General features: G+C 39.0%; 1 protein-coding gene across 1 annotated transcript in view; it reads left to right on the top strand.

Moving 5' to 3' along the window:
* Positions 1–15,138, top strand: part of gammaCOP (coat protein (coatomer) gamma) — a 206,837-nt gene that overhangs the window by 95,540 nt on the left and 96,159 nt on the right. The window contains exons 9-11 of the mRNA XM_090389779.1: positions 4,612–4,728; positions 11,127–11,167; positions 12,347–12,548. Of these exons, the coding sequence (XP_090245905.1) occupies positions 4,612–4,728; positions 11,127–11,167; positions 12,347–12,548 (360 nt within the window). The remainder of the gene's footprint in view (positions 1–4,611; positions 4,729–11,126; positions 11,168–12,346; positions 12,549–15,138) is intronic.

Raw genomic sequence — 15,138 nt, 5'->3', positions numbered from 1 at the left:
ACTGCAGCATTCTCCTTGAGTGTATCACATCTGTTGAACAGGGATAAATTATTCCAAATTGCATTACAACGTTCAGTTCTATTTCTCTTTATATTATTTTTACCAATTTAATCAAATGTATCATTCCTTACCAACTCCCACCTTCACTCCTTTCACTGTTTCCATTGGTGTACAGCATATTTCCACTTGATAAACTTATAAGTGATTAATTTCTTCTTGTTTCAGCCAAACCGACGATATTCCAATTCACATTTTCTAATTCCTTTTCCAGCTCTAATATCCTGTCTTCATCGATGAGCGATTTTACATTGTAGCAGGCCAAGTTCAGTTTCCGTTCATGGCAGCCTGCCCAGAGATTCTTAGCACCCTCTGCTTCCACTCTGATCCTCTCGCTGCCGTAAGAGGGAAAGTGAAAGCCGCTGGGGGACTGAGGGCCATTTGTTTCATCGTGCTGTCATATGCTGGAGGGTTTGGTCTTTTCCTCTGTACACCGAAATTGAGTCTTCTAGATGAGCAGAAAACCCACTTTATTATGGGGGACTTCAATGCTAAGGTTGGAAAAAGACAAAACAGTGCAGAAAGGGGAACTATAGGAAATTTTGGAATTGGTTAAAGAAATGAAAGAGGTGAGAGACTTGTGGAATTTGCAGAATCTCAAGGATTCTCAGTAATGAACACTTTTTTTCAAGAAAAGGGTGAACAGAAAGTGGACACAGAAGAGTCCAAATGGATTAACAACTAATGAAATCGACTTCATCCTCACTAACAGAAGATACATCGTGAATGATGTTACTGTCCTGAATAAGGTAAATGTTGGAAGTGATCACAGAATGGTAAGATGCACACTTGATATAGATGTAGGAAAAGAAAGGAATAAACTGACTCGAGTAAATAATATGAAGGTCTTTGAGATAACAGAAGAGGAGAATGACCCCCAGAGGGTCATTGATGAATACAACAGAGAGGAAGAGCCCAATCGGGTAGTTCTGCCTGTACCGCTTACCACAGTATATGTTCCCTACTATCCAGGCCTGTCAGATCACATTGCGAGGATGCTTCGCGACTTTCAGACACGCTGTGTGCAGCTTCCGGGCCGGAGGTTGCACACAGTAGTGTCACAGGTCAAAGACCCCATTACTAGGGATTCTAGTAGTGGGGTCGTATATGAGATCACATGCCCGGATTGTGGGGAATGTTACGTGGGGGAGACAGGACGGCGTCTCAAGGACCGTCTGGGGGAACATTCACGAGCGATATGGACCGCAGAGCTCAATAAATCCGCCATAGCCGAGCACTATTGGGAAAAACAACACCAGATCTCCCCCGACAACGCTGTCATCCTTGACCGGGCGCATAGATTCTGGGACCGCAAGTGGCTGGAAAGTCTGTGGATTGGATCCTCTGGTAACAATAGTATGAACAGAGACAGGGGAGTTAGGCCTCACCCCCTTTTTGAGGCGGTGGTTTTGGCCAGAGATAAACGTTTTAATTTTCCACGTCTCCAGACCACTTCCGGTTCTGGTACAAGTGAAAGGAATGCTGAGTATGTGCCTGGTCATCCACATGTGCCGTGAACCTGGTATTTAAGGATGTGTCGCTTAAGTCTCACTATTACTGAGGAAGGAGGCAGACACCTCCGAAAGCTCTAATGGTGTTTTTTATCGTCTTTTTATCGCTTTTATATTTATATTTTAATGCATTTTAACTTATTTACTTATTTTATTTTTGTTATAGTTTAGTTTTTTGTAAATATTATTTTACAGTCTTTTCTATCATTTTATTTTATTTTATTTCATTATTCAATCAGTCATAAACGGTTGGTGTCTGTGTTTAAAATTGGTGGTACGAATAATCCCAACCTCAGAGGCCTTATTGCAGATATAGAAGATGAGAAAAAGCAGTATGTACTGGAACTTAAGAACAAGTTTGGACTTCTGCAGACTGTTCAGGACCAAGATATCAGTGAGATATATTACAACTTTCTGAAAGTGATAAGGCCCAAGAAACCTTTAGAGAAAAAGAAATCCAAAGAAGAAAAAATCAGTCACTTGTTATGATGAACCGAAGGCGACAAATGAAGAGCAAGATAAACACTGACAAGAAGAAAATTGAGTATACTGAGTTATGCAAAGCCATTAGAAAGAGGCTCAGAGAGGACATAAGAAGAATTAACACAAGAAAAGTAGAACAAGCATTAAGGGAAAACAAAGGACTTAAATCAGCAGCCATGAGCAGTAATACAGAAAGACAAATGATACTCAAACTGAAGAATAGTGGTGGTGTACTTATAAATAGTAGAGAAGGCATAATTCAAATAGCAGAAGACTACTATAGAGAATTATACAAGGAGCAAGGGAATGATGCCAGCAGCGGAGAAGATGGATTGCAAATTTGTAACACATACGACATACACGATATTTTTCCTGATGAGTTAGAACATGCGTTGAAGAAAATGAAGAATCAGTAAGCTCTGGGTTAAGATGAAGTTACTGTAGAGTTGTTAAAATTAGGATGAAGAGACATGACACAAAAACCGGTAAGGCTCTTCACAAAGTGCATTAGAAAAGGTGTGATGCCTAAGCAGTGGAATAATGCAATCATAGTTTTGCTGCATAAGAAAGGAGATAAATCAGAAATTGGAAATTATAGACCAATTAGCTTGTTATCCCACATCTACAGGTTGTTCACAAGGGTCATTGCTAACAGATTAGAAAGAATACTTGATAAGAATCAACCGAAAGAGCAAGCTGGCTTTAGGACAGGATTCTCAACTATGGATCACCTTCACATAATATCACAGCTAATGGAGAAAGCAAATGAATATCAAACACCATTATGCCTGGCATTTGTGGATTATGAAAAGGCATTTGACTCCATACAGCATAAGGCAATGTTTCGGGCACTTGAAAGGCAGCCGACCGGGCTAGCCAGGTGGGTAAAGTGCCTGCCTGGCAACCCAAAGGGCGCGGGTTCGAATCCTGCCTCAGGCTTGGATCAAAGTACTGCAAAACCTTGGGAAGTGCATTATGGCCACAGAAGCCGATGCGCCAACAACTACCAAAAAAAAAAAAAAAAAAAACTTGAAAGACAAGGCATAGATACCCCATATACACTCATATATTTTGAAGAAAATATATGAGAATGCTACCTCCTTTATTAGACTAGACAAAGACAGTAGCAAATTTAAAATCGAGAAAAGATTTCGACAAGGAGACACAATATCTCCGAAGCTGTTTACGGCTGCCCTTGAGGAAGCTTTCAGAAGATTAGACTGGTCGCAGAAAGGAGTCAATGTGAATGGAGAGTACCTAAACCATTTACGATTTGCAGATGACATTTTAGTCATAAGCCACAATCCCAAAGAATTAGAGGAAAATCTTAATCAGTTATGCACAGTTAGTAAAGATTTTGGACTAAAGATGAATATGTCTAAAACAAAAGTAATGATGAACAAGTATACCACAGAAAGGGACATAATGATTGAAGGAGCAGAAATTGAAAAGATGGAGTCATATATTTACCTGGGACAAGTTATTAGCTGTAATAATGATAAATGGCTGGAAGTCAAGAGAAGAATAAATTTTGAATGGATAGCTTTCAGGAAATATAGTCACATACTGAAGAGCAATATCCCTGTTTGTGTGAAATAATGAACCAATGTATACTCCCCACCATGACCAAGTGAAACTTGGGCACTCACCAAAAGAATGGAGGAGAAGCTGAGAACTACACAGCGAAGAATGGAACGAATTATATTGGGAATCAGATTGTTAGATAAGAAGAGAAACACTTGGATTAGGCAGCAAACTCAAGTAAAGGACATTCTTATCAAAACTAAAGAACTAAAATGGTCTTGGGCAGGATACACAGCTCGAAGACATGATGACAGATGGACTAAGAAAATAACAGAATGGTACCCAAGAGGAGCTAGAAGAAAACCTGGAAGACAACGGCAGAGATGGATAGATGAAATTCATGAGTTTGTGGGTAGTAAATGGATGGCCATTGCACAAAACAGAAGGAACTGGAAAGTTGCTGGAGAGGCCTTCATCCTGCAGTGGATTGAAAATGGCTGATGATGATGATGATCATTCCTTAATATAAAACTTTTCCTTAGTGTAAAACTCCTGGCCATGTTGCCATGATGAGAATTATTGTTTGTAGTACTTAGCAGCAATAAAAGAAGTTTATTATTTGGGTCTGGCTCCAGATGCCTGGAGCGTGTCATCCCAGCTGTCGGTTTTCTTGTAGTTTCAGCTTGGACTATTGCTCATTGTTCCTGGAACAATGATTATCACACATTACAATCACGTTCTAGACAATTCTGTTCTTCATGCAGTGGTATGAGAAGAGTCTTCTATTTCTGCATGTCATACATCACTGCTTGTAGTGATTTGTTTGAAGACATGGCATGCAAAAAGCTTCATTAGCTGATAGATCTGTGATCTTAATCCCATTGAACACCTTTGAGAAGAACTGGAATGTCAATTTCAGGCCAAGCAAACTTTGATTAACCCTGGATTACTTTTAGCAGTATAATGTAAATAAATTTTATCCTATATTGTTGTTTATTAACTGCATTAAATCGCAAATTTTAATTTTTAATTTCAGTATCATGCCCTTGGCCTTCTGTATCATATTCGCAAATCAGATAAGCTGGCTGTCTCTAAACTACTGGCAAAATATTGTCGCTCTTCTTTGAAATCTCCATATGCTGTGTGTCTTTTGGTAAGGTTCAAATTTATTGAAAATAAGTCTTTAGTTAATTTTCAATAATTTTTCAGCTATTAGACAATGAACAAATTGATCTTAGTGTTTTGAAAACATTTGAAATTATTGTTACTGCCCTTCAGAAATATATACTGAGATGTCACATTTCGTAGTCCACAATTGACACCTGCTCTGTGTTTAAAATAGATTTTTAATAAAATAGAGAAACTGTGAATCACTGAAAAATAAGTTATCCTGCATTACAAGTTATAAAAACTATATGGGGGAGTTCAAGAAAGATTTGTATTCACCCAGTAGTTGGGATAGAAGGTTACAACAAATGCCATGTATTACACTTTTTCAACGTAGTCATCAGACAAAATGACACATTTTTGCCACCTCTCAATATTCTTCTTCAGAGCAGTTTTGTAAAAGTCCTCTTAACTGCTTTCAAACCATGGCTTGGCAGCAGAAATCACCTCATCATCAGCAGCAGTGTTTTCCACAAAGAAAGGACTTTAGGGCAGGAAAGAGGAAGAATCAGAGGGTGCAAGGTCAGGGGAATAAGCAAGACACAGCAATATTTCAGTTTTACCTGGCACACTGACAACATTTCATGTGCACATTGTGCGTTTTCCTGCTTCTAAGGGGCCAGATGTCCAGAAACCCATTCAGCAGACACTTTACTCATACAACTGTTGATGAATGATGTTCTCCATATATTTTACACTAATTCGGAGCTCTGCAGCTAGTTATTTGAAATACATCGATATTCCAGGATTAATGCCTCAATATTTGCAACATTCTTTTCTGTTAGAATAGTTGCTGGGCATCCTGGGATTTCTTCATGCACTAAGGTTCTTCCACAGTTGAATTGTTTATACCAATGTGCAACAACAACACTACTCTGAGCAGTCTTTTCCATAAACAGCAACCATTTCTTTTTGTATCGTTTTGGGTATTTTCCCTTGCAGAAAGAGGAACTAAATCACTGATTTTCTATTCCGCTTTATCCATAGTGGTACTCATTCAGCACTGCAAAGAAAAAAATTATTTGTATGGTTGTTATAGATTTCAAGGTATCAAACAAAAAAATTTCATCTTTCTATCACAACAACAACTGGGTGAATATAAATCTTTTGAATCTCCCTCATATACCTAAAACCACCACATGAAATATCTTTGAGAATCATCTCTTCTTCTTTTAATATTGTTCATTACTGCATACTGGGAGCAATATCTAATGCAGCCTTGCTGTTGCAGTAGAAAACACACAGCCTTATTTGGCATTGTACCCTCTAACTATACAGTATAGGATGCCCACATGATGATTGCTAGGTGCTGCAAGGCAGCTTAGCTTACACATATGGTGTGCATTTTTTGATGGAGTTTCTGATGACCAGAATGGAAAATAGGACGATTTCTGGTAGATAAGAAATTGCAGCTCTTCAGCAGAGACATTTATTGCTACTTAGTGACAGTCCTATGTAGTGGAATGACATTTTCATAATACATTCCATATATAGTAGTAGTAGTAGTGGCATGTGATGCAAGGAAGCAAGTGTATGAGCTTATGCAGCATCAGCCAAAAAAAAAAAAAAAATCACACCATTCCCACCAAATACCTGTCCAGTTCCTCCTTAAATTTATTTAACCTATCAACTATATTTAACCTAACACAACGACAGATGGAAGTTTGTTCCAGCAATTAACCACCCGCTGGCTAAAGGCAAATTTCCGCACATCTATTCTACATCTGTCTTTTCTTAATTTGAATTTATGTCCCCTTAGGTTCGTAATCTGAACAAGTGGAAGGATCCCATCAGAATTCAGCGTGCTCAGCCTTATACACCTCAATCAGATCACCGTGCAGGTGCCTAGTCTCCAGTCACTGCAATTTGCAGAACTTAAGCCTCTCTTGGTAAGAGGATCCCTTCATTCCCCTCACCAATCTTGTTGCCCTTCTCTGTACACGCTCAAGCAAATCTACATCCTTCCTAAAATAAGGCCTCCAGACCTGTATGCAGTACTCAAGGCGTGGCCTGACCATTGCCTTATACAGAGGGACAATCACCTCCTTTTCCCTGCTAGCAAAATTCCTATATATCATTGACAAAACCCCATGAACTGTCGTGGCAGCCTGTCTGCATTGCTCAGAAAACTTCATATCTGACTGCACAATTACTCCCAGGTCTTTTTCATTTTCTACCACCTTAAGTGTAGTACCACACAGTTGGTACATTTCTCTGGGGTTACTTCTACCCATATGCAGTACTTTGCATTTGCAAGGTTAAACTTCAGTTGCCACTTCTTAGCCCATTTTGTTTCTCAGAGCTCTGAGAAACAAAATAAAATTTTCGTAATGAATCCAGAGCACGTAGGCCTTTTTTACTTTGTATTATCTGTAAACTTCGACACTAAGCCTGATATACCTTCGTCAATATCATTGATAAATATACAAAACAACAGAGTACCCAACACCGAACCCTGTGGGACTCCACTAATAACATTAGTCCACGATGAGCAGTGTCCATTGATTACCACTCTCTGTCTTCTCCCCCTCAACCACCCCTTTATCCATAGCAGCAATTTGCCTCCAATGCCACACTGCTCTAATTTGTGCAGCAGTCTGCCATGTGCAACAGTATCAAAAGCCTTTCTAAGATCCAAGTATATAATATCAAAGTTATTCCCTGCATCCAGTTCATTTGTACTGCATCATAGTATCCAATCAGATTGGTCAGGAAAGACTTCCCCTTAACAAAACCATGCTGTGTCCGAGCTATAACTGAAGTCTTGTCTAGATGATCCTGCAGTGCTTCTTTAACCGGTGCCTCCATTAATTTTCCGGGAACAGAAGTTAAACTCACAGGTCTATAATTACTTGTGTCGGCCTTTGATCCTCCTTTGTGAATTGGGATCACATTTGCACATCTCCAGTCCATGGGTACCTCCCCTGAGTCCAAGGAAGCTCTCATAATTATGGCTAAGGGTTTGCTTACTTCCTTTGCTGCCTCCTTTAATATAACTGGATAGATCCCATCCACCCCAGGTGCCTTCCTTGTGTTTATCTTCAACAATTTCTCCTCCACTTTACTCTCAGTTATTACAAGATTGTCTAGCTTACTGCCAGAGTTGAATACACCTCTGGCATTTACCTTGCTGAATAACTCCTCATGTGTGAATGTCAATGCAAAATATTCATTTAGTTTGTTAGCTACCTGAGCAGGATCATCAACAGTTGACCCATCGATATCAAGTGGACCAATCTGATTCATCCCCTTCCTTCTAGAGTTTACATAAGTAAAGAACTCTTTGCTGTTTTTCTTCGCATCCCTTGCCAAGGATTTCTCGTAATCTGCCTTCGCCTGCCTAAGCTTTGTAACTTGGTTACAGATCAACTTGTATCTATCATAGGCTTCTGTGTCATGTGTTAATTTGTATCTATCCCATGCATTTTTCTTCTCTGCCATATGTCTCATTAGTTCATCTGACATCCATTTAGGCCTAAACCTTGAACAATATTTCTTAGTTGGTATGTAAAGCCTAATAGCTTCCATGATAAGTTCTTTGAATGCTTCCCATTTTGAATTTGCTGTTGGTAACATCATCAGTTGATCCCACTGTATAGAATTTAAATACTGTCTCAGTCCATCGTAGTCGCCTTTACGAAAGCAATACCCCTTCCCTTTACCCCTAATGATAGTTACCTCTTTGAGTAACTCCCACTTCAGAACACTGTGATCACTGCCACCTAGTGGTTCATTTATCTGCAGATTCTTAATGCATGAAGAATCACTACTGATAATCAAATCAAGAGTATTACTCCCTCTATTTGCCTCCCAAACATGCTGATGTAGAAAACAATCATCCAATAAATCCACAAAAGCCTTGCTAGTGTGTGAGTGACCAGCCCCCAAATTCCAGTCAATATCTGGGAAATTAAAATCCCCCATTATAAGACACTCTGATTTACTGGCCCACTCTATTTCTCTGTACAGTTTCTTATTATACTCATCAGAGTCATTAGGCCTATAGCACACTCCTACTCTCAGTTTTGATCTCTCAATGCTTATGTCACACCAAACTGACTCGACACTGCACTGTCCAGCGATGTCGACTGGCTTCACTTCCTTGGATTTTATGTGTTTCTTAACTAATAGCATAACCCCCTCCTCCCTTCCTATCCTGTCTATCCTTTCTGTAGACATTGTACTCCCCAAATTCCAGTTCTGCATTCCTTATATCTGTGTGACACCACGTCTCTGAAATCCCAACAATATCTGCCTTTGATGTTTTGAGCAATACCTCAAATTCATCAAATTTATTTACTAAACTCGTAGCATTGGTGTACACGCAAGTATACATGCACCTGCTCTTCCTCTTAGCCACCCTAACATAACCCATGTGTTTACTTGTACCCCCATGATTCCCAGCAGTCTCTGAAATATCCTGCATCTTATTTTCCAGGCTGCTGCTCATTCCAATAGAAGCAGTGCAAGAATCACTTTCTCCTCTGCCAGTGGCTACTGTTAATCTATTAGTCCTTGTATCCCCCCAATCTAGCAGTTTTCCGACCCACCTAACACTGCCTCGATAGCATCAGCAAACATTCTTGCACCCTTTCTATTTAAGTGTATCCCATCCCTGTAGAAGCAGTCTCTCCTGTTAACAAGTACAGACCAGGCTGAAAAAAATTCTACCCCTTGAGCCCTGCACAGTCTTTCCAGGGCCGAATTGATCGACAGGGCTCTCGTCATATACTCCCTCCTATCGTGTCTGGGCAGAATTGCAGACACTCAAATTCAACCCTAATTCACGGCTTTTTTTCATCAATGACCTATACTTGTTAAGTAATTCCGCCGGTCTCCTACTCTTAATATCATTAGTGCCAACGTGTACAACTAATCACCTTTGTGCCCTTAAAAGATGATATCCGCTCTACAGCGTCATCAACCTTTGCCCCTGGCAGACATACCCTGGTCCTGTTCCACCTATCCATTTTACAAAGCATGTTTCCCGTTTCCCTGACAATAGAGTCACTAACAACTACGAGTTCCTTTGGGACCAGCGCATTCTGCCTTGGGGGTTGCTGCTGCTGTGTTGCGCGATGACCAAGTGGCATTGGTGTGGGCAGCTGAGAGCTTGATGGGCCCCTCACTTGTAATCCTTCGAGGACATCCACCCTGTCCTTCAAGCTCTCATATAGGTCCATAACAACGCTGAGTTGTCGCCTGATTTCCTTACACTCCTTGCATCGTGCACATACAAAGACATCCCCCATGGCAGTATCATGTCCCATACCTGACTTCTCCGCAAACATCAAGCAAATAGTGCATCTTAAAAGGCTGTGATTCAGAGGGCAACTGCCCCCCCCCTCAGTTCTCCCCTGAGCCACAGCATTCCCATTAGCTTGAGCCTTTTGCTTTGCTGCTCTGGTTTGAGTCATGATTTCGATTTACTTTCAATAAAATTTCAATTTCAGTACAAAATTAAATCCTAAACTTGTATCGCAACACAGTTATAACGCTATATTTATGTTTCAGTAACGAGTGTTATCAACGAAATCTACGAAATATTTATGTTTCAGTAATGAGTGTTATCAACGAAATCTACGAAATATTTATGTTTCAGTAATGAGTGTTATCTACGAAATCCCTTTATATAACTTCTGTATCAAGTTATGTATTAATTATTTATTTTTACTAATTATTTATGTTACGTAACCTAAGTGGTTATATGTATAGTTAAAAGTACAATTTAATTGCCAATGAAGTTCGACAAGATTAATAGATTTTACTGATTAATTTTCACGTAACAATGGCGGCTAGTTACGAACGGTAAACACGTGGATTTGATACCCTTTCCGATACTAAGTAATACCTACAAAATCTCTATCTAAGTTACTTTAAACTTAAGTACCATAAATAAGAATATAAAGCTACTCTAGAAAATAAGTTAATATGTCAATTTAAACTAATAAAGCAGAAAATAAATCAGAAAAAACTTCTCTGTTCCAAGAGCGGCAGAAAGGCACGTCCGCACAGGCAACGCTCGTCCTCAGAAACAGTTACACTATTAATTATTAAAGTTTCAGTCTCAGTCTTACTTTCTCATATTTTGTTATTTTCATATATTGCTCTTGTATTATATTATAGAAATCAGATACTTAGCAGAAGTGGAGCCGAAAGGGAGATACTGTTTATTGATAGTATAACACTAGAGCTTCCCATGGTGATGTTATCACTGTTTTTGCACGTTTAGGCATTACTCTTTATACTGCGGTAATGTACATTACAAGATTTTAAGCATTAACTGTGGAAAGTATTGACAATATTTGTTAATCATATGTTAATTTTTTTAGATACATTCTTATATAGTAATAAGGTGATTTTTTTTTTTTTTTTTAATTTTAGATTCGGATTGCCTGTAAAATTATTGAAGATGATGATGCTGGGTAAGCTTAACAGTTCAGAATTATTATTATATGATTTAATCCTTTCATATATTGTGTATTTCTTTTTCATTAACTTATTGTGACTGATTTATAAGGTTATAAACTTATTATACTGGTTTATAATTTTATTTAGTAAAACTCTCTTAAGACATTCTGAAGGAACTGTTTGCATAAAAACTTGTGAATAGAACAGACCTCTTACCCTTAAATTTGTTGCAAAAAAAAACATAAGAATTAACTCTATTTTTAAATTGTAACAGAGATACAGATTATTTCAAAGTGGAAAGGCTATAAAGGGCAATGATTTTTGTGGATTTATATAGAAGTTTTAGAGATGTGCATCTGTTATATAGAAAATTTTTTAGGTGGCAAAAATCATATTCTGAAAAGTTTCCTTGCATTATTAAGTTGAAGTACACATCCTTTTTAGCACTTGCCAGCTCATATCAATTATAGATAAACACAACAGTGAGCGATACAACAAACACTTGCAGGATTTGTCATTATCAAACGTTTTGTTGCATAATTGCCATTTCTGTTAATTATATTTAATTTTATACACTTGTTAATAATTAATGATTATATTGTAGAATATGATACAGATTTTAACTAGGATATGTGCTGTGTGAGTTTTTTTTTTTTTCCCTGTATGCAAGTAGAACTTCACATTTCAGTTTTTTTTTTTTTTTTTTTCAGATTGTTGAATGTACTTCTGTATATTAAAGCAAAAAGTAAAACCTCAATTTAATGGAGGGGCATATCTGTTAAATCTGATTGTCCATTAAACTTAAAAAAATATATCTCCAAATTTGTCAGAATGCTAAGAATAAAATGCTGTACTGTAAACATTGCTATACTGGTATTTTACCACACACTTTTTACCATGTTATATGGTAGCAATTGACACTGAATAAAGATTAAGTCTAAAGAGCTCTTGGGTACCTTTGCTTGGAGGTTCATATGACTAATGATTTCTGGCCCGCTCAGCAGGCTTATGGAAAGTGATGGGGAGGAAAATCCTGGTTCCTGCTTTATTATGAAAATATTTTAAATCAGACTGAGATAGTTATGTCACTAGGTTTCTTATGAGCACATGGTCTGTTCTTTCTGAAGCCATTAAATTGAGGATTTACTATAATTCAAAATTCATTTAACAATTTTTGATTTTTTTTTTTGCAGTCCAGATAGTCCACATTTTGAATTTATTGAAAATTGTCTGCGACATAAAAGTGAAATGGTGATTTATGAGGCTGCCCATGCTATAGTTAATATGAAATCGACTACTTCAAGGGAACTCGCTCCAGCAGTTTCTGTTTTACAGTTGTTTTGTAGTTCTCCAAAGCCAACTTTGAGATTTGCTGCAGTCAAAACCTTGAACAAGGTAATAATGAGTGTTTTTTTTTTTATTATTATTTTAATGGGGTGTCACCTTTAAAATGTTGCCACCTTTAACTCCTTCCCACAAAAGAGTGCGTGTGCGTGCGTGCGCGCACGCACCGATGAGCCAAAACATTATGACCACCTATCTAATATGATGTTGGTCCTCTACGTGCAGCCAAAACAGCTCATACCCGGCGAGGCATGGACGCTACAAGATTTCTAAATGTGTCTTGTAGTATCTGATACCAACACATAAACAGCAGATCCTTTAACTCCTGTAAGGTCCGTGGTTGAGACACCGCAGATCAGAGTTGCTGTTCCAACACAAACCACAGATGCTCGATGGGATTGATGTCTGGGGAATTTGGAGGCCAGGGAAATACCTGCAAGTCTTCCTCATGTTCTGTGAACCAGTCTCGAACAATCCAGGCGGTGTGGCATGGCGCATTATCCTTCTGAAAGATGGCACCGCCAGAGGGGAAGACCGTTGCCATGAAAGAGTGTACCTGGTCAGCAGTGATGTTTAGGTAGGTGGTAGATGTCAGAGTGCCCGGCACATGGATGACTGGACCCAGGGTATCCCAGCAGGACGTCGCCCAAAGCACGACACTGCTGCCACTGGCTTGTTTTCGTCCCATGGTGCATCTGGGCACCATCACTTCCCCAGTAAACAACGCACACGTACCCGGCCATCCACATGGTGCAACAGGAAACGTGATTCATCGGACCAGACGACCTTCCAATCACTCAAGGTCCAGTTTCAATGCTCACATGCCTATTGTAGGTGCCGTTGACGGTGAACCACGATTAGCCTGGGCACTCAGAGCGGCCTGCGGCTATGCAATCCCATTTTCAGCAGGGTTCGATGTACTGTGTGTTGTGACATATTACTCCCATCACCAGCATTCCAATTACCAACGAGTTGCACTACAGTGGCCCTTCTGTTGCCATGTACCATCCGGGAGAGCCTTCACTCACCTTGAGTATCAGTGAGCTGTGGTCATCCAACACCTCACTGGCAGTTCATGAATTCCCCCTCCTCGGACCACTTTCAGTGGGTACTAACCACGGCTGACTGTGAGCATCCCACCAGCCTTGCCGTTTTGGATATGCTCTGACCCAGTCGTCTGGCCTTACAATTTGGCCTTTGTCAAACTCGCTTAAGTCCTTTCCCCTCTGAAGAACAAGAGTAACACTGATTAACGGATCTCAGTATAAGGTGTTTTTTACACCATGTCTTACTCTCGCACATGCCGTAGTTCACCTACAGTTGCTTTGATTTGCATAACGACTCACTAGTCGTTAATGTTTTGACTCGTTGTATATATATTGATTTTATAGTTTTGGACTTATTGCATTTGAAAACCCACAAAAGACAAGTCACATACACATAAGTATGTGAATTACCATATGTGAATAGTACAGAAGTACATAGAGAGGTTATTATGTTAGTAATCTCTGTGAAGTCCTTAGTTGCTAAAACTTTCATGACTTGTACTTTTGCTTTCCCATAAGAAGAACCTGCACTTGATACATTGTAGCCTAAATTGCCAGTGCACCATAAAATCAACAGAAAGAGCCCAAATAATTTAGTCTAAAGAACATTTAGTTCAATTCATCGTTTAGGAAAGTGTTGATACATAAGTGCTCACACCTCACAGTGACAATTTAGAGTTGGAAAAATTGTCTTCATTGTTATACATTTCCTCTGTAGTAGTTTCAGTTATGATATTTGAGAGGTTTAGTTAGTTAATTTAAATAATGACTCTTTACTTTAAATGAGTTATCTTCGTGGGTTAGTTTCATATAAACATAATAAAAATTAAGCTATGCTATCTTAATACATAGAGCATAAAATGCCCTTTTATGCTCTAGATTAGTGCTAGATTAGTGTGGTCTGCAGACCAGTGCCGGTCTTCAAACTGTTTATTACCAGTCCATGACGAATTGGAAATTGACCACGGATGTTGCTGGTTCCCGATGATTCATCCGTTACCGGTCCGTGAGATTTGTATTTTACAAAAGTACCGTCAGTGATGGATTGGAAATAAAAGGAACTGGTCCTTCACCATTGATAGTTTGAGAAATACTGCTCTAGATGACTGAAGCTAAAAGAGTTTGCAATTTCTTAATAACTGTTTTATTGCAGCCGCCATAACAGTTCAACAGTTAACAGTGGGCTCTGCTCCTTTTGGCACTCTACAGGCTTGATCTCCTGGGCCACAGCTTCCACAGGTTTATCATGGAGTTCTAGTTTAGTTAATTTGTGGATCTCTGGTCCTGTTGCCTTTGATCAAAGAAACACTGTTCCATGACAGTACAGGTTGTAACTTGTAATGTAGCCTCCACCAGCAGGTAATGTCAATCTGTACTTCAATTCCAGACAAATTCAGAGGCTTTTACTCTTAAATAACAGCTCACCTGTATCCCACAATTACTCACAGCTTGTGTGCACTGTTTGGTTCCAGAACCTTCTTAACATGTAATGTGGACAACCCTGTCTAATGTACATTAATAAAGTTCTGCTCACTTGTCTGGACTGTTTTATGTTCATTACCTGTGAGAGATAAAGAATGCACAATTTCCAAGAA

Source organism: Mastigoproctus giganteus, chromosome 2, assembly GCF_048544385.1.
Source record: "Mastigoproctus giganteus isolate SK-2022 chromosome 2, ASM4854438v1, whole genome shotgun sequence".
NCBI classification, from domain to species: Eukaryota; Metazoa; Arthropoda; class Arachnida; order Uropygi; family Thelyphonidae; genus Mastigoproctus; species Mastigoproctus giganteus.
The sequence above is the reverse complement of the archived record's forward strand: the minus strand, read 5'-3'. Positions and strand labels throughout refer to the sequence as shown.